This window comes from Symphalangus syndactylus, chromosome 4 (assembly GCF_028878055.3).
Source record: "Symphalangus syndactylus isolate Jambi chromosome 4, NHGRI_mSymSyn1-v2.1_pri, whole genome shotgun sequence".
NCBI classification, from domain to species: Eukaryota; Metazoa; Chordata; class Mammalia; order Primates; family Hylobatidae; genus Symphalangus; species Symphalangus syndactylus.
The window spans coordinates 111,674,059-111,692,930 of NC_072426.2; the positions used below are offsets into that span (position 1 = coordinate 111,674,059).

Consider the following 18,872-nt stretch of genomic DNA (forward strand, 5'->3'; position numbering starts at 1 on the left):
CGAGACCATCCTGGCTAACATTGTGAAACTCCGTCTCTACTAAAAATACAAAAAATTAGCCGGGCGTGGTGGTGGGTGCCTGTAGTCTCAGCTACTCAGGAGGCTGAAGCAGGAGAATGGCGTGAACCCAGGAGGCGGAGCTTGCAGTGAGCCAAGATCACACCACTGCACTCCAGCCTGGGAGACAGAGCAAGACTCCGTCTCAAAAAAAAAGAAAGAAAGAAAGAAAAAGTAATTACAATATTGGGCTATAAGAGAGCAGCCAAATGTGAATCTATAAGATTTTCCATCTAAACTTCCATGCACCTGACATGTTTACTGGAATAGATGAAATTTGTATAAGCAAAAACTTTTTTATCTTCATTAAATTTGAGAGAAATTAAATACAGTGCTTAAAAAAATGGGGGTGAATTAGTATTTACTTAACCCCCCACCCTTATCCCATTATCATCTCTCAAACGGTTGGCTAACATTTCACAAAATTTGAAATTCTTTTTTTCTATGATGTAGTAAAACCCTTCAGGTTTGCCCTTTTTCTATGCTTAACTAGAGATTTCAAATGACTACAAACTGTTTCCTTTCCCAGGGATCACAGGGAAGCAATTCATGCAATTAAACTCTATTTTCTACATCTTGGTAACCTTCCACCCCTAACAGGTAGAAAATCACCTAGACTCACTTTGAAGGAAGCAGGATGTGAGAGATTTGCCCCTAGATAAATTTCTCCTTCTCTATCTCCATCTCCACCCGCTGTTGCTCCATTAAAGCTACATTTTTCTTAAAGACAGTTTGACTTTCCCAGTTAGGGCACTGATTTACATTATCTACCACTGAGTCATAAGGATATCCAGTTTGCTTTTTAACTGTTGCTGATTATGGGAACACATTTCTTTCTCAGAATTTCAAGCTTGCAAAAGGAACATCAAAATTTAAAAATGAATGTAATAACTCATGGCAAAAATAGAAGGAAATGTCTGGGTTCATCTAAGATTTACTCAGGCTCCTTGTTAACTATTCCGTCACCAATGTCTACTACAGAGGTTTTGTAAATCCCAACATGGTTATCCTTTCCTAGAACTGTTTTAAAGTTTAGTTTGAGCAGTTTTCATTTAATCCTCAGAGATACAAATTTTCCCTTTAAAATGTTTAATTGAATTGGGATAAACAAGAAGAGAGTTATCTAGACTTATAAAAACATAAATATAGCATTATTATTCATATAATTTTAACTCCAAAGTGAGTAAAATTTGTGGATTTATAAATGTTTACATGCAATCTACTTAGTCTTCTGGTTATGGCTTTTAATTAATAACTATTATTGTCAATTTATAGAGCTCTCAAAAATGCCACCCCTGCTCTTCCCTTTTTTAAATATAATAATTGTGATGTGATTCTGCCTCAGTCATTCAAGGGACAAGAAAATGGTGAATATAACAATGGCTGTTAGTCCAGTCCTTTAGTGGAACAGTGGACTTATCAAGAACTTTCTATAGGCAAGGCACTCTGTTAAAGGTCTTAAAAATCTCACTTTGATCATGTCTTTTTCGGGAACATGGATGGAGCTAGAGGCCATTATCTTTAGCAAACTAACACAGGAACAGAAAACCAAATACTGTATGTTTTCACGTATAAGTGGGAGCTAAATGATGACAACTCATTAACACAAAGGGGAACAGACACTGGGCCTACTTGAGGGTGTATGGAAGGAGAGAGAGAATCAGAAAAACATAGCTTGTGTACTAGGTTTAGTACCTGGGTGATGAGACAATCTGTACACCAAACCCCCATGACACGAGTTTACCTACGTAACAAACTGCACATGTACCCCTGAACTCAAAATAAAAGCTAAAAAAAAAAAAGAAAAAATAATGAAAAAGAATATGACCTAAAAAAATCTGGCTTAATTTCATCTTCCTTCAGCCATTCAAGATATTAATAGATTATCTTTCCATAGGCATTTTCCTAATAAATAAAACTGGGGCTTAAATAGGTTTAAAAATTAGCACAAGATCACAAAACTAAGAATTGTAACACCAAGTTTCAATTCCAGGTTGTTTGCCTCCAAAGCCTAAACTGTAACCACTATGCTAAAATGGTTCAACCCACAAAAACTTAAGACTGCTAGATCTGAATATAATATGAAGCAAACTCTATTTCATTTTTATCATTTTCCCACTGCCTGGAAACATATTGAAGCTATCTAATCCTCCAAGTTTAACAGGTAAACAGACTATAGACTTTTCTGCTGGAGAAAACATTCTTAGACTTCTCAGAAAATCAAGTCAGCAAATACTTACTGAGCACCAACAACATGCTAGGAGCTAAGCGAGGGGCTGGAAATACAGCAATAAATAGGTCTCTAGTCTCATGGAACTTCAAATGATGTTTTTCCAAAAGTATAAATAACTACCATTTTTTATTGTGTTCTTAATAAATTGAATAAAATAATGTCTTTGCTGCAAGTAACACGGATGGAACTGGAAGTCACTATTTTAAGTGGAATTAAAGAAAAAGAAAGTCAAATACCATAGGTTCTCCTTATAAGTGGGAGCTAAATAATGTATACACATAGACATAGAGTGTGAAATAATAGGCATTGGAGACTCAGAGAGATGAGAGGGTAGGAGGAGGATGAGGGATGAAAATTACCTAATATCTACGATGTACACTATTTGGGTGATCGTTACACTAAAAGCCCAGACTCCACCACTACACAATATATCCACGTAACACAACTGCATTGTACCCCCTAAATCTATTTTTTAAGTTTTAATTAAAAATAAATAAATGAATTACAGGCAATAAGTAAATTACAGGCAATACCCCAGGCATTGTCCCATTGAAACACCTTAGCCATACAAACTAAAAATTCTTCCATGATTATGTAGTTCAGTTATTCCTGTGTAGCTTTCTCTTTATGAGTAGCTAAAACTCGGTTAAATGTGATCATATTGATTCTTAAGACAGTGATTCAAATGGCACCTAGAATTAAGTTATCCTTTCCCATATTTAAGGATTTGGTACCTGGCATCTTTTGGGAAATTAGAGCCATAGATGTCTTCATATCACTCATGTAATTTTGTACATATGCTTCTGTTTCTTTTTTTAATCAATGAATATTTGTGCCCATTGATAAAAGATGAACAACTTCTCAATTTGGAGACCATAAAGAAACCTAGTTGGAAAATACTACTAATAATCAATCTTGAAAGAAAACTCTTTTCATGACCAACAACAGGCAGCTAACATTATAACACTGGGAGTGACAGCTGCTAACACTATAAAATGTATAAACACAACTTACACACCCACTACATAAAGGTAACTCCATGATTACACATGAGATATAATTCAATATATAGCTAATTTCCAATTCAGATAATCTCTAAAATAATTGGGATTTCCTCTTTAGAAGTCTTGTTCATGTATAATAGACTTAATATTTTACTAGTAAGGTGATTTTTACTATTTAAAAAGATTAGCCATCATTTCTATTGACCAAATACAAAACTGGCATGGAATACAATATTGGATTCCACTCCAAATCCTTCCAGTAGAAATTTGGAACTGTAAGCAAAAAGAACATGATGTGAGAGGCAATCCCGCAATGCAAAAAGTCTAAAGACACTTTGTCTTCAATCATTTTTGTGTTGTTTTTCCTTTTTTACATGTATAGCTATAATACTCACTTATGCCCACAGCTGTAATGAGCTTGATTGCAAGTTCAGGGATTTCACATTGAATAAAAAATGGTTCCAGAATGTAGCGTCCAAATGCCAGGGATATCACAGCAGTAGCTGCAGGGCTAAAAAAAAAAAAAAAAAGTATATATTTAGGTTAACCACAGGGGAAAAAATTGCATTTTCATTAATTTTTTCTACCTTGAGTGTATTTAGCATATGGAACATGTTAAATACGAAAGTCTATAGTTTTCAGAATTCCGTACTTGATTAGATTGCCATAGACATTCCAAATGAAATACTTCCTATAACATTGGTGGCTAGACTTTAAACTTCACCTATTCTTGGGAACAAGGGCAAGTACTATCAACTTTTCCCCTGCTCTCCCATATTTGACTTTTCCTTAAAAATCTGGTTTATTACATGAGATCTTGACAGAGCTAGGCTTACAGGAAGCCATCTTCTTTCTCAAAAAGTCAGTAAGTAAACTTCAGCCATATTATGAATTAGTTAATGCCGTACAGATCTAATGTGTCAGGGCATAGTCAAAAGAATGAACACAACACTCAACCTAAAAAAATTAGTATTAAGTGTTCCCTGCAAATACATGCCTAAATACTTGACTTTGTTTTACTCTTATTTTTTCTGTACAGACAAAAACTCAAAGTCAAGTGATTATTCTTAATCCTATAGTAACATTCGGATATAAAATATAAATTTAAAAATAATAGATTTATTATAATCTTATACAATTAAGAAAATATAAATGAGACAAGAATATGAAATAAATTCAGATATTTAGAAATATAGGTAATACATCTTTCTATTTTAATTCTTCAAATATTTTTATGAGAAAATTACACTGACCTTTTCATTTTAGATGTATGTATATATGAATGCATATTTTTTTCCATATACATGCAAGTCTGTGTAATTATCTAATTTCTTTTTTTTTTTTGAAATGGAGTCTCACTCTGTCCCCCAGGCTGGAGTGTAGTGGCACGATCTCAGCTCACTGCAACCTCCGCCTCCCGTGTTCAAGCGATTCTCCTGCCTCAGCCTCCTGAGTAGCTGGGATTACAGGCGCATGCCACCATGCCTGACTAATTTTTTGTATTTTTAGTAGAGACGGGGTCTCATCATATTGGTCAGGCTGGTCTCGAACTCCTGACCTGATGATCCACCTGCCTCGGCCTCCCAAAGTGCTGGGATTACAGGCGTGAGCCACCGTGCCCGATGGCAATTACCTAATTTCTTATGCCAAACTTCCTTTTTAGCTTCTCTTTCTTCTCGTGGTTACCCAACATTCATGCCTGATCCATAGATTATCAGAAAACCAACCACCATTACATGTTCCGAACTTTGGCCGGCTGACACTGGAGAGCGGCATAAGGTTTTTAATTTTCTTCTTTCCCCAGACACCCTCCCATCTTCCCCAAACAAAACTGTTTATCCTATTCTCCATCATTTATACAATTTTTGATGTATAATTTAAAATCTGATCATGTCATTTTAGTGCTTTCAAAATATGTTCAGGATATGCAAAAAGCCTTCACATTGCATTCAATGCTTCATCTGGTCTAAGCTCTCCCTACTTCTTCAGAAGGATATGAATCTTCTCTGCCTGCAGCCTCTGCAACTCATTGACTATGTTTTATACTTCAGATCTTGGTTCAATGTTCCTTTCCCAGGCAAAGCTTCTCCAACCTCTGACTGGGCCAGATCTCCTGGAGTATATTCATACTGAAGCCTTGGCCTGTCTTCTGCAGTGCTTATCACAGTAGCAATTTTATATTTACCTATGTGATTTCTCGATTGATAATGATTTCCTCCCACTTGACTCTGAGCTCTAAGGGTACAAAATCATATCTATCTTAATCACAATTTTATCTCCAGTGTTTAGTACAGTGTCTATCATATAGTGGAAACCCAATATATATTGAATATATAGTGAACACGTAAATTTGGTTTAATGACCCCTGCTGTGTACAGATAGATAATATTTCTCTCCTTGAAATCTGTGTGTTACAGATTATTTCTGGCAATACTAACTTAATCTAAAGGTATAATTTTAATGGGAAGTACTTAGGAACTATAGGTATTAGTAAAAGAAGAGAAATGTTTACATACTTAGATATTTTGTCCCTCCTCATGTCATTTGTTATTCTGCCTATTTAAAAGGCCAACTCAGCAATATGAGTATGTTATGACAAAGAGATATATGAACGTATTTTAAAAGCTTCTGGAATACAAAAGTACTTTCCTCTGTCAACAGACACACACACACAGAGAAATGTAGTTTTTTTTTTTTTTAAATTAAAGTAACATTTGATTATCAGCTACCTGGGAGCAGAAATTGTGGCTGATTTGATTTTAGATCTCTTTTTATTGCCATTTACCATTCAGTAGCAGTTTGTGGAATAAATAAATTAATATATGAATATTTTATCTGTGCTACTGTAAGATATAAGCTATATTTATATGGAATGATCATGTTCATCATAATGCCAAGCAATGAGCCAAAGTTACACAACTAATACATGGCTGAAGACGGAGTCAAGTCCAACTGTATTAAGCTCCAAAGCCCAACAGCCTGACAGGCCAGCAGTCTAAATAAGTAGTACATGCATTTGAATGCTGAGTATGTTGTACACAATACATTGTAACTTTAAACTTTCAATTACTTATTCAAAAATAATTTAATATGTGCCAAAAAAGGGGCACTGACCTAAGTAGTATATGGGTTGCAAAAAGATCTTATCTTTATATGCTTGAAATGTTGGCAGTTTTAAAAGGGAAACAAAATATAGACGCCTAAAATATTAAGGAAGAATAGAAGGTATCATGTTCCATGCCAAATGTGAAGTACAGAAAGCATTTTCAGAAGAATTTAGAGATGAAAGAAATAACATAAATTAGAATAAACAGGAAATTAATTGTGGGAAAGAAAGGATTTAAGATGACCCTTGAAGAGCAGATAAGATTGAGATAACCAAAAGGAACAGAAAGTACATTCCCGATACAGGAATTTCAGGAAAGGAAAAAATTATTATTTCATTATAACAATTTTAAATAATGCAGAGTTGTTTAAAATGAAAAAGACTTCATGAAGCATATACTACTTTGAAGATCTTTTTTTGTTTTAAAAAAAAGACTTCTAACACTGTAAAACTCATGATTAGTGTTGTCAATACTTACTAGCACTGTATTTGGCACTTAGCCATAAAAGCTCACATGAGCTCTCAATCACATATGTTTGATAAGTTTGATAAGAGCAAGTTTCCCTAGTAATATCCATTAAATTCTGTAATCAGAATGTGCACTTCACATTTTATCGAAGTAGTTAGCCTTAAGGAACTGTGATACTCTGAAATGCTCGTATGACATCATAAGCTTCCCACAAAGTTGAAGGAAATTTGCTATTCAGAGTGACTTAGCACTATTCAGTGTGATTTTAAACCAAGACAAGCAGGAATGTAAACACACTGTTACAACAATAAAATCAAAAAAGACTTTTGGAACTGTAGTTCCTGATTTGTTTAATATAAGGAAATGAGTCATTTGACTCTGTCATGCAAACTCTGTTTTTTATGAAGTATAAGACTTGGTGACCAACTAAGCTGTTAGGCACAGAAGTGTCTTCGTCACGAGGACTAAGTAAAGTTAAATGCCTTAATGATATAATCTACAATAAGAGAAAACTTCAATATTTAATTTTGTCTAGTTGGTCAAAAGGTATCCAGGTGAATTTTCATGTTCATATTCTTTCAAGTAGGCATCTTTCTCCTAGAAGTGTCAAAGAGAATAGCTGAGAGTTAAAGAAAGGTATCTACCTACCTTTAAAAGTTTGGCATTGCTGGTGAACTGCTTGTCAGTGACAAAATTGCATTAAAAATATCTTAATTCAGAAAGGTATTTTATCACAGGCTTTATATCCTGAGGTAGACATTTTTATCATGTAGTCACATGACATGCATATGTCTAACCAGTTAAAAATAATCAAGGTGATTCATAAGAATGAATTGGTTTATTTTTTCTTAATTCTTTCTACTATGCTCTTACCGTATTACGAGGAGTTCCACCCAGACTCGTACAAAAGCTGGTAATGGACCAAAGACTTCCAAAATATATGTGTAATGACCTCCAGATTTCTTTATACTTGTTCCCAGTTCAGCATAAGACAAGGCTCCTGTGAAATATTTGTCACAAAATGGTACCAATTTAATACATTTTCAAGACACCCAGCATTAGAATAGATACAATAATGTTTATATGTTGCCTGAGATGTAACTACCTCCTTTGGTCTGAATGGCATCCTTATTCAAGACAAATAACTATCATCTAATGGCTAAGACCCGCCAAGTTCCTTTTCTAACATCCTCACAGTTGAGATTTAGTTTATTCTATTTGAACACTGTAATTTTACTTGAAATGACAAAGATACATGTCTACAACAATATCATGTGTTCCAGAATTTTGAGCTGAAAGCCTGGAAATAGGGGAAAAAGAGGAGAGAGATATCAATAATATTGACCTATTTTTAGAAGAACACAACCTCACACCAAGACAAGGCATTAGTCCAAATGTTTGAGTTAGCTTTTAAGTTTTTTGAGTTATTTTTTGAGAAAACTTTTAATAAATTATGTTTCTGTGGAAAATCAAAATGAACAAGCTGTATCCACTCTTTAGAAAACTATGGACTCTATGCCTTTGCAAGATTTCTTTTTTTTTTTTTTTTGAGACGGAGTCTCACTCTGTCGCCCAAGCTGGAGTGCAGTGGCACAATCTCGGCTCACTGTAAGCTCCGCCTCCCGGGTTCACACCATTGTCCTGCCTCAGCCTCCCGAGTAGCTGGGACTACAGGTGCCCGCCATCACGCCTAGCTAATTTTTTTGTATATTTAGTAGAGATGGGGTTTCACGGTGTTAGCCAGGATGGTCTCAATCTCTTGACCTCGTGATCCGCCCACCTCGGCCTCTCAAAGTGCTGGGATTACAGGCGTGAGCCACCGCACTCAGCCAAGATTTCATTTAATTTGTAGGATATATTTTGTCAACAAAATGAGTTCTGACTCAGTCTGTTTCTATAAAAGGCTATCTTGGATGTTTATTGAAGTGTACACTCTGGGTGTTTTTTTTTTTTTTTTTTTTTTTTTGAGACAGAGTTTCTGGTCACCCAGGCTAGAGTGCAATGGCGCTGTCAGCTCATTGCAACCTCTGCCTCCTAGGTTCAAGCAATTCTCCTGCCTCAGGGTCCTGAATAGCTGGGATTACAGGTGGCTGCCACCATGCCTGGCTAATTTTCGTGTTTTTAGTAGAGACGGGGTTTCACCATGTTGGCCAAGCTGGTCTTGAACTCCTGACCTCAGAAGATCCATCCACCTCGGCCTCCCAAAGTGCTGGGATTACAGGTGTGAGCCACTGCGCCCAGCCAGGATATATATATATATATATATATTTTTTTTTTTTTTTTTTTTTTTTTTGAGACAGAGTCTCACTCTGTCCCCCAGGCTGGAGTGCAGTGGCATGATCTCTGCTCACTGCAACCTCTGCCTCCAGGGTTCAAGCGATTCTCCTGCCTCAGCCTCCCAAGTAGTTGGGATTACAGCTGCCTGCCAGCACGCCCGGCTAATTTTTTGTATTTTTGGTAGAGACAGGGTTTCTCCATGTTGGTCGGGCTGGTCTTGAACTACCAACCTCAGGTGATCTGCTCGCCTTGGCCACCCAAAGTTTTGGGATTACAGGCGTGAGCCACTGCGCCCGGCCCAGAATATACTTTTTAAAATGAGGTGCTATAATTTATATTTGTGTACTTTAGATCGAATTAACTATAAGCTAAATTTTTAACATTTAACAATACAATTCACATAAAATTGGACAAATATGCAACTCCCCAAAACCTCAGTTTCACTCTCTGTGAAACGGAGATCTCAGTTTCTACCTTATAAAGGAGTTGTGTGTATAAATGTGGCAGTGGGTACCTAGGACAGTACATGGCCTGACACATGGCAAGCACCACATGAAATATAGCTATACTTATTAATTCGAGTAATTAACAAGAAAATAAAAAATATATCCTGTCAGTATGTGAAAAGTTCTATCTGTACTGCCAAGTGCTCAAATGTAAGAACACAATTTTTTTCCAATCTACTTCTGAGAATAAAAGTGTAGAAAAGTATTACTGATTAGTAATAATTTAGACAGAACTGTCCAATATAAATATAATTTGGATATTCAGTGAAATCTTAGTGTCACATATTTGATATCTGATTTCTAAACTTATCATGATATCAAAGTCACCTAGGAATAATTTTTATTTTTTATTAATTTTTGAGATAGGGTATCGCTCTGGCACCTAGGCTGGAGTGCAGTGGCACAATCTCGCCTCACTGCAGTGTCTGCCTCCTAAGCTCAAGTGATCCTTCCATGTCAGCCTCCCAAGTAGCTGGGACCACCGGTACACACCACCATGCCCAGCTAAATTTTTGCGTATTTTTTGTAGAGATAGAGTTTCACCATGTTGCCCAGGCTGGTCTGGAACTCCTGGGCTCAAGGGGTCTGTCTGCCTCAGCCTCCCAAAGTGCTGAGATTATTGGCATGAGCCACCGTGCTCAGTCTGGGAATAATTTTTAATTCGAAAACATGCAAATGAAAAACAGACTCTAATCAAGAGAGTATAGATTGTCCACAAGAGAAATTCAAGAATCTCTATCATTTTAAAATTTGCACAAATAATTCTAAAGCAACTAGTCTGCAGACTAATATTTGGGGAACACTGATGTATTTCATCTACCTATAACTAATTTTAACTAGTTGCAACTCACTCTCCATGGGGAAACATTCGCCATGTTGGTAGGCTGTCCAGAAAAGGATCCAATATAAACTGTTATTGGAAAGAGTCTTAAGTACCTCAGAATTTATTGTCAGAGAATCAATACCTAGACCTCTGTATGCTTTGCTGAAACTCCAGGATGGTTGCCCTAAGTTTAAACTGAGTTCTGGGGGAATCATTTTCATTTAAAGGTCTCAAGCTTCATAACCATTTTGCCCAGATGAAAAAACTTCAAAACAAGATGTAAAAATCCATGTATTGACCCTTCAATTAAAAAAAAGTATATATATGTATTAAACCAAATGTACAGATTCTTTACAGTTGGTCCCAGAGTTCTAGAGTCTTTTTAAAAAGAAGGATTATTTTTTCTTCACATTTTGCTTTGCTTGCTGTAAGAGAGGCACTCCTGTCCAAAAGCTTCTGGTAACTCAAGTGACAAATACAATGCAAATAAAGATAAGTAGATTAATACAAGAGCACACTCCTTGCAATTACTAATCAAAGAATACCAACTCAAGTGTAATGTTAGCTAGTCTCCTTAGCTGTTTCTCTCTTTTTATTTTTTTTTTTGAGCTTTTGCTTAAGATGATATGTAATACTTATGCATAAGCATATTTTCATAGTGCAAGTCAACATCACTTTAACTGGTGCAATACTCATACTGATCTATTTTATTACATTTGAATAATCTTTTATTAGGTGCAAAAATTGAATCACATAGTAGAAGCTGCATGCACATAAGTATGCAAAGTCCAGTAAACTGGTTGTGGTTTTTCTGATTAGATATTGATTTATTCTGAATATATAAAGTGCTGTAGGAAGATTTAAAGGCTGAGGGTGCACAAAATCATTTAAGATGATCAACAATTAGGTTTCTCTTTATCTATAAGTGCATATACCAGAGATATTTTAATATTAATAGTGGCTAAGGGTACTATTAGAGTTTTTCATAATGATATTACTCCAAATTATTTTATAAAGATGGGAAGTAATACTGGGAAATAATGATACACAATTGTTACTGAATATTTAATAAAGCACATTAGTTATAAATAATACCACAAACTCTAAAAACCCCAAATAATTCCTCTATAAATCTTTCTATACTATGACCTTGTTTTAACAAGTTTTATTTAAAATAACTTCTTCCTAAAAATGGAATTTGAGGACCGGGCGCGGTGGCTCATGCCTGTAATCCCAGCACTTTGGGAGACTGAGGTGGGTGGATCACGAGGTCAGGAGATCGAGACCATCTTGGCTAACACGGTGAAACCCCATCTCTACTAAAAATACAAAAAATAAGCCAAACGTGGTGGCACACACCTGTAGTCCCAGCTACTCGGAAGGCTTAGGCAGGAGAATTGCTTGAACCCGGGAGGCGGAGGTTGCAGTGAGCCGAAATCACACCACTGCACTCCAGCCTGGGCAACAGAGCGAGACTCTGTCTCAAAAAAAAAAAAAAAAAAAAAAATGGAATTTGAGTTCTCTAGATGAGTCTCAAATCAATGATTTAAAACATCACAAGGCCTGAGTAGAAAGAATGAATGGATTGGTACACATGGGAATAGGAGTTAGTACTTGTTAATTAGTCCTAGAGTTAGCGTTAGTACTTGTTAGTTAGTGTTAGTCCTAGAGTTAAGACAAAGAGCAACTTTAAAGAACAGAATCTTTCCCAAGAAGAGTAAATAAATCCTCATAGCATAAATCAAATTTAATGTTTGACAGTTCACCAGTTTTTATCATCTTTACAACAAACTCATGTAGCTCTCTAGTAATTTGCCTACTTCATAAGGGGACATTTATTTACCTGTTTACTATTAATTGTCAAATCAATAGAAGAGACATAAATTTTGAAGAAAAATTCATAATTATACTTCTGCCAGTTCCCTTCAGATTAATTTAGTGAACAGGTGGACGAATCATCTGTGTCCCTGGAGAACAAGTGAAATACAATGAAAAAAACAGATCTGGGCAAGCACAGAAAACTAACACCCAACCGAAGTTTTAAAACTTACATTGCAAAAGTGTATGGGTATTGAGAAGAGATGAAAGGCTGAAAAGTAATTTGAAATATGCTCAGGCCATTGCAATATACCCCATTATGATAGGGATTGAGTTATGTGCCATCATACATCTCTCCCATGTCAAGGACTTTTGAAAGGATATTAAGAGGTGACAAGGACATGAACTTAAAAAATATTTTTATAAAGACTGCCACCCATTTGTTTGGCTAATAAAAAGTCAGTAAGACTTCTGTTGAACACTCTGTTCTATGTCTAAATAGGCCATGCCAGGTTCCACTTCACAGGTGTCTCATTCATCATGCCAGCTGCCAGAATGCCCAAGCTAAGTGTACAACCGCCCGGCACAGAAAGTGTGCATGTTTTTTACTGGGTCATGAAAGTTAGCCTTTGCTCTCATCACCACAGAGAAAAGTCAGAAAATAGCCTGTCTTAGTCAGGAAAAGAAAGTACAGCCTGTAGGAAGCAATTTGAGGGTGTTCCAGATCACACCAACAGTGGATGCTGCGTCTGGGTAGTTCACGTACCTGAACAAAAATTTTAAAAATTTGGTGTGGCCTTTGCCATCCATTCACTCCTCAAAAACTACCATTTGCTTTCCCAGAAAGCAAGCTTTCTAGCCCCACAGCCACGCCCCCCCAGAGAAAAAGTCGCACTCACCAAATAGTGACAGGACCCCACACACCGTCCAGATGGTCAGAGACATGCCCACGCTGCCTGTGTTCTGGAGCACGCCCTTAGGAGAGATGAAGATTCCTGCTCCAATGATGGTGCCAATGATAATGGAGACTCCCCTCAGTAAAGTGACTTTCCTCTTCAGCTGCACTTTCTCCTGCCCAGGTGGCTCCTTGTTGCCCAGAGAAGGCAGCCTCCCGTTAACATTTCCCTGCAGGTAACCTCCTTTGGAGATGGTGGACACAACAGGCTTTCTGACCATAGTAGGGACACACGGGGGAAAAATAAAACAGAGGGAAAGAAAACAAAACTTTCAACTTTGGTGTCTCTTGGTGTTACTGATCGATGTCTTCCTCTTTGCTTTCTTTGCTTTCAGACTGTCTCTCTCAGCGCTATCGTGTTCACAGGTGAAAACTCAAAGGTGTGCTTTTTCCTTCACAGCGATCTAATTACTACTCAGAAACACCTGTGTATGCATCGTGCTCTCAATTCTCCACCTCCTTGTTCCACCACTGCTGCTGCTGCTGCTGCTGCCGCCCTATCATTACAAACCAGCTCAGCTTCCTCGTGGGCTTGTATTTAAGCGCCTGCCTGTCACACCAACTTACTACAGCTAAATGATGATGCAAATTCTCCAGGTTTGCATCAGCCACATGAGAAGGCTCCAGCATTACTCAGCTCTTTTTTTTAAAAAAAAAAAAAAAAAAAAACAGGAGGAGCTTGTTGCTCAACTGACCTAAGCTTTTTAGAGAACAAAGCACACACTTTAAAGAGATTTTAGCCAATCCAGAAGTAGTAAATGCGGAACAGACCTTCCAGAGATTTAAAGCAACTCGTAGTGAGCAACAAAAGCTGTTCAAAAAAAATGAAACAGGAAATAGTTACTTCATTTTAAGGAGTTTCTTTTTCTTTAATGCATGTATAAAAACATTTTACACGCGACTGTTTTGTGAGTGGAATGTATCCTAAAGCTGCATTGTTTATAACAACACAGTTTGAATTTCATAATTTGTGTAATGCTTATTTTTATTTTTTTATTTTGAGTTTTTTATAAGGCAATACAGTCAAATCCAATATTTACAAAATTAAAAAGATTCTACACTTTATATTGCTGTCACATACATACAACTATAAGCCTTCCTCAACATTAAAAGATAAAATTATTTCTTACTACTCATAATAAACCAGCATTTTAAATCACCATCTGAGTGTGACAAATATAAAATTCACCATGACTCCAGAAAATAGTCATTTTCCTATTCTCATTAGCACTAGGTGATTTTTTTGAACTATGTAAAAGATACATATTCTTCATTGTCATGTTGTTCCTTTGAATTACCAAAAAAAATTTCTAAGTTCAAAATTACACAATTACAATTACATAAAAATATGCATATAGCAAAAGCCTGTAAAGGAAAACAGAATAGTAGTTATAGAAAGTAATGATATTATGTATGACTTTTTTCCACACTATATAAACTATTGTTATATTATGATTATAAATTTAAAATGCATTAAAAATGTAAGCTAAATTAAAATATTTACTTTGCAATAGTCAAAAAGGCAAAACATTTTTAAACCCTTCTAACTTTCTCAACCAAGTGTCAAGAAAAAACAAATATGAAAAGAAAAGAAATCCTAGATATCATTTTTGGCTATAGTTACATGTGGTTTTGGATTCAGTGAGAAGAACTGAATGTTATCATTACCCTGAAGCTACCTTTATACGCACCATTAAATAAGCTTCTGAATCTCTGAACAAAAACCACAAACAAAAGGCCTGTGTGCGAGAGGTTGGCAGGGAAAGAAGGGAGTCAAGTATGGTGAGGATGATCAAAGAAAGAAATGAGAAATCGCCATTAGGAAAGTAGCATGGAAAAGGTCAGAACCACTTTCTGTTATGTTGGCACCCGGGAAAATGACACCACCTCAATGCTTTGCCATCCAAATAATTGAGGCTACATTTTCTCCTTTTTAAATTATCTATCTAAATTCTATATAATTGGTTTTGGCTACACCAAGTTAAAGTTTTTATAAAGCCAAAATAAATACTTTTTCTCAGTTGTTATGTCTTTCAAAAAACAAAAATGGATCATTTTCCTCATGCAATCTTGCTAAAATTCCCAAAGAAGGAAGCTAAATAGAGATTCTTTTCTTTCCAATTCTCTTCCTCCTCCTACATCTCCTTTCACTCACACAATTTTCCTGATTAATGTACCTAAGGGGGAGCAGCTTTTGTTTCCCAATAAGAGAAACATATTAGCTCTGAAGAAATATGAGGTAAAAGTAGGACGCTAGGAATCTCAGGGAATAGCAACTTTCTCTAATTAACACAGTGTCACACTTTAATTTTAAATTTTGTTATAAATAACTGAACTCATAAGTTGAGCCAAAGACCCCACTCAGATAGGAAAGTGAATGAATTATAAAGGACGATTATTCTTTCAATATTAAATAACATTTTCCTCCTCACAGTATTTTTTTTAAATTGAGAAGAAAAATGGCTGATGTTAGACTGAAAACCAAAAGGATTGTACTTTCATGTAAGATAGAGGCCACCACTCAGAATGTTTGCAAAGCTGCACATTGCTACTAAGGGCACCAGTGTACCTCTTCTAAGCACCCCAAAATCTGTAGAAAATGCAGTTTATGAAGAAAATATTGAATTGCCTTGAACTCTTAAAATTGCTAGTTCTAAGCTTGTAAACTAAGAGTTTGGATGGTCCTCAAATACTTGTGTATCATAAAAATGTGTTCAAAGCAAATGAGTACATATTTTTCGTCCTGTATTAGGCCTTATTTTAAGCATAGCTGTCAAATTATGAGACTATCCTAGTGTTATTCACAAATACTTATTTACTGCTTATTGTGCACAAGAAATAGTCCTAGCTTCCTCACAGCATCTCATAATAGAAATAGAAATAATGTATAGTGGTAGCTACCATTTTCTAGTAACAATTTCTGTCCCATGGTTATAAATACAGGCATATAATCTAGGCCTGGCCAAAAATAATCCATTGCTCTGGCTGCAGAGTATTGGAATATTACCTGAGTTGGGATATTTCTAAACAGAATTAGAATTAGCTTTTTTCATCTGTTGTTGGAGATTGTAAAGATGTGACCTGAGAACAACTGGTGGCCATGTTCCCTGACGTGTTGCAAATATCCTCATGGAATAAGAGAGAGTATGCAGAAATTAGAGATATTCAGAAAGTCCTAGTACTATCATGCCCTATCTTAGTTCCTAAGGGACCCAGATTGGCTCGGGATCCTGAAGATCTTCACTTGCTTCTGTAAGCTACCTAGTCTCCTTGCTAGGTATACTACCTAATAATACACACAAAAGTCAATTGCATGTGGATCATGGAGCTAAATTTGAATGGCGCATCATGAATGCTTCTAGAAATGGGTCACCCGATATGATAGTAATTAGTCACATGTGGTTATCAGCCCTTGAAATCTGACTAGAACTTGAAGTCTTAAAGAAAAATAACAAAAAAGTTATTAATAATTTGTATGATTCATATTTAGTTTTACCTATTTTATTTTTTTATTATGGCTACTAAAAATTAAAATCATATCTGTGGTTCCAAGTTGTGGCTTACATTATAATTCTAATGGACAGTGCTGATCTAGAGGAAAATGCAGAATATATTTCTAAACTTTGTGCAAGCAGGGATTTCTTAAAAGGGACACATAAAGCCCTAATATAAAAAAGAGAAAAATACAGTGTAATACATTAAAATTAAGATTTTGAGTTTATCGAAATATATTATTTGATTATAAAAGTGAATCTTAAAATGGGACAAAATATTTGCAATTTGCAAAGGTCTCATTTCCAGAATAAATAATAAGTTCGTATAAATCAATAGGAAAATGACAGACAACCCAATAAAAAAATGGCCAAGAAATTTGAACAGACGCTCAATAAAATAGTCAATTCATTTGTGAAAAACTGCTCAACAGTATTAGTTATTGGGGCAACTAAAACCGAAACCACAATAAGCCATCCATTCCCTCTGAGAGTGGCTCACATGAGACAGACTGGCAATACCAGGAGTACTGACAGCATGGAGCAACCAGCATTCTTACACTGCTGGTGGGGGGACACAAATTGGTGCATCCATTATGGAAAGCTGTTTGGTGGTATCTTTTAAAGTTAAACAGACACATACCCTTTGAACAAGAAAACCCCACTCCTGAGAATATGCCCAGCAAAAATGCAGGGCATCTATATGCCAAAAAGCATGGATGAGAACATTCCTAGTACCTTTATTCATTTGAAAATAACCCAAATGTCCATTAACAGTACAACGGATATATGTATCATTGTATTTATTCAGTGAAATACTGCAATGCCATAAAAAAAAAGGACGAACAGTAGTGATATAAAAAAAACATTATGGGTGACTCTCACATAATGTTAGAAGACAGAAGAAAAAACCAAATACTGCATGGTCCAATTTATATAAAGTTTAAAAACAGGTGAAATGATTCTATAGTCTGAGAACTCTCTGGTTATCTTTGGAGATAAGCATTTCTAGTGATTGCGAGGGAGAACAAAAACAGTTCTAGAGTCCTGGTATTGTACTATTTTATAACCTGGGTAGTAATTACCTGAATATTTTAACTTTCTGAAATTCACTGAACTTTACATTTATTTTATTTTATTATTTTTGTTTTGAAACAGAGTCTCACTCACTCTGTTGCCCAGGCTGGAGTGCAGTGGTATAATCTCGGTTCACTGCAACCTCTGCCTGCCGGGTTCAAGCGATTCTCCTGCCTCAGACTCCCAGGTAGCTGGGATTACAGGCATGCGCCACCATGCCCAGCTAATTTTTGTATTTTTAGTAGAGATGAGATTTTGTCATGTTGGTCAGGCTGGTTTTGAACTCCTGACATCAACTGATCCACCCGCCATGGCCTCCCAAAGTGCTAGGATTACAGGCATGAGCCACTGTGCCTGGCCTACATTTATATTGTTATACCTTTCTGTATTTATGTCATAACTCAATTATTTAAAAAAAGCACAATAGTTGAAAATTTGTGATATTCTTTCAGAAACAGATTGCTCAAGCAGACAAATAAGCAAAACTGTAGAAAATTTGGAGAGCATAATTAATCAACTTAATACAGTTACTTTATAGAGAATTTCCCATCCACCAAATACAAAATAAAGATTATTTTCAAGCATATATGAAACATTAACAAAACTATCCGTATTGAAGACAAAAATGAAACCCCAGTAAGTTCCAAAGAATCAACAGTGTAAACTACACACTCTTACTATAAACATGCAACAAAATTAGAAATTAATAGTTATAAAACTAATAAAATAAACCTTATATGTCTGGAAATTAAAAATCATACTACCAGCTGGGTGCAGTGGCTCATGCCTATAATCCCAGCATGAGGCTGAGGCAGGAGAATAGCTTGAGCCTGGGAAGCAGAGGTTATAGTGAGCTGAGATTGTGACACAGGGGGACTCTGTCTCAAAAAAAAAAATCATACTACCAACTTGTCTTTAAATTAGAAAATAGGCCCTGAGAAAAAATTCACAAAATACTTAAAACTGAATAACAATGAAAACCATATGTTCAAATTTGTTAGAGTAGATTAAAGAAAACTTAAAGCTTTGAGATACATTCATCAGAAAATAAAAGAG

At 35.9% G+C, this 18,872-nt stretch overlaps 1 protein-coding gene across 1 annotated transcript in view; it reads right to left on the minus strand.

The window, feature by feature from the left end:
• The window catches only part of SLC7A11 (solute carrier family 7 member 11), a 77,355-nt gene extending 63,476 nt beyond the window's left edge, over positions 1–13,879 (minus strand). The window contains exons 1-3 of the mRNA XM_055275930.2: positions 13,193–13,879; positions 7,743–7,869; positions 3,690–3,805 (exon numbers count right to left, since the gene is read on the minus strand). Coding sequence (XP_055131905.1) covers positions 3,690–3,805; positions 7,743–7,869; positions 13,193–13,469 — 520 coding nt within the window. The 5' untranslated portion in view covers positions 13,470–13,879. The remainder of the gene's footprint in view (positions 1–3,689; positions 3,806–7,742; positions 7,870–13,192) is intronic.
• Between the last annotated feature and the right edge of the window lie 4,993 nt (positions 13,880–18,872).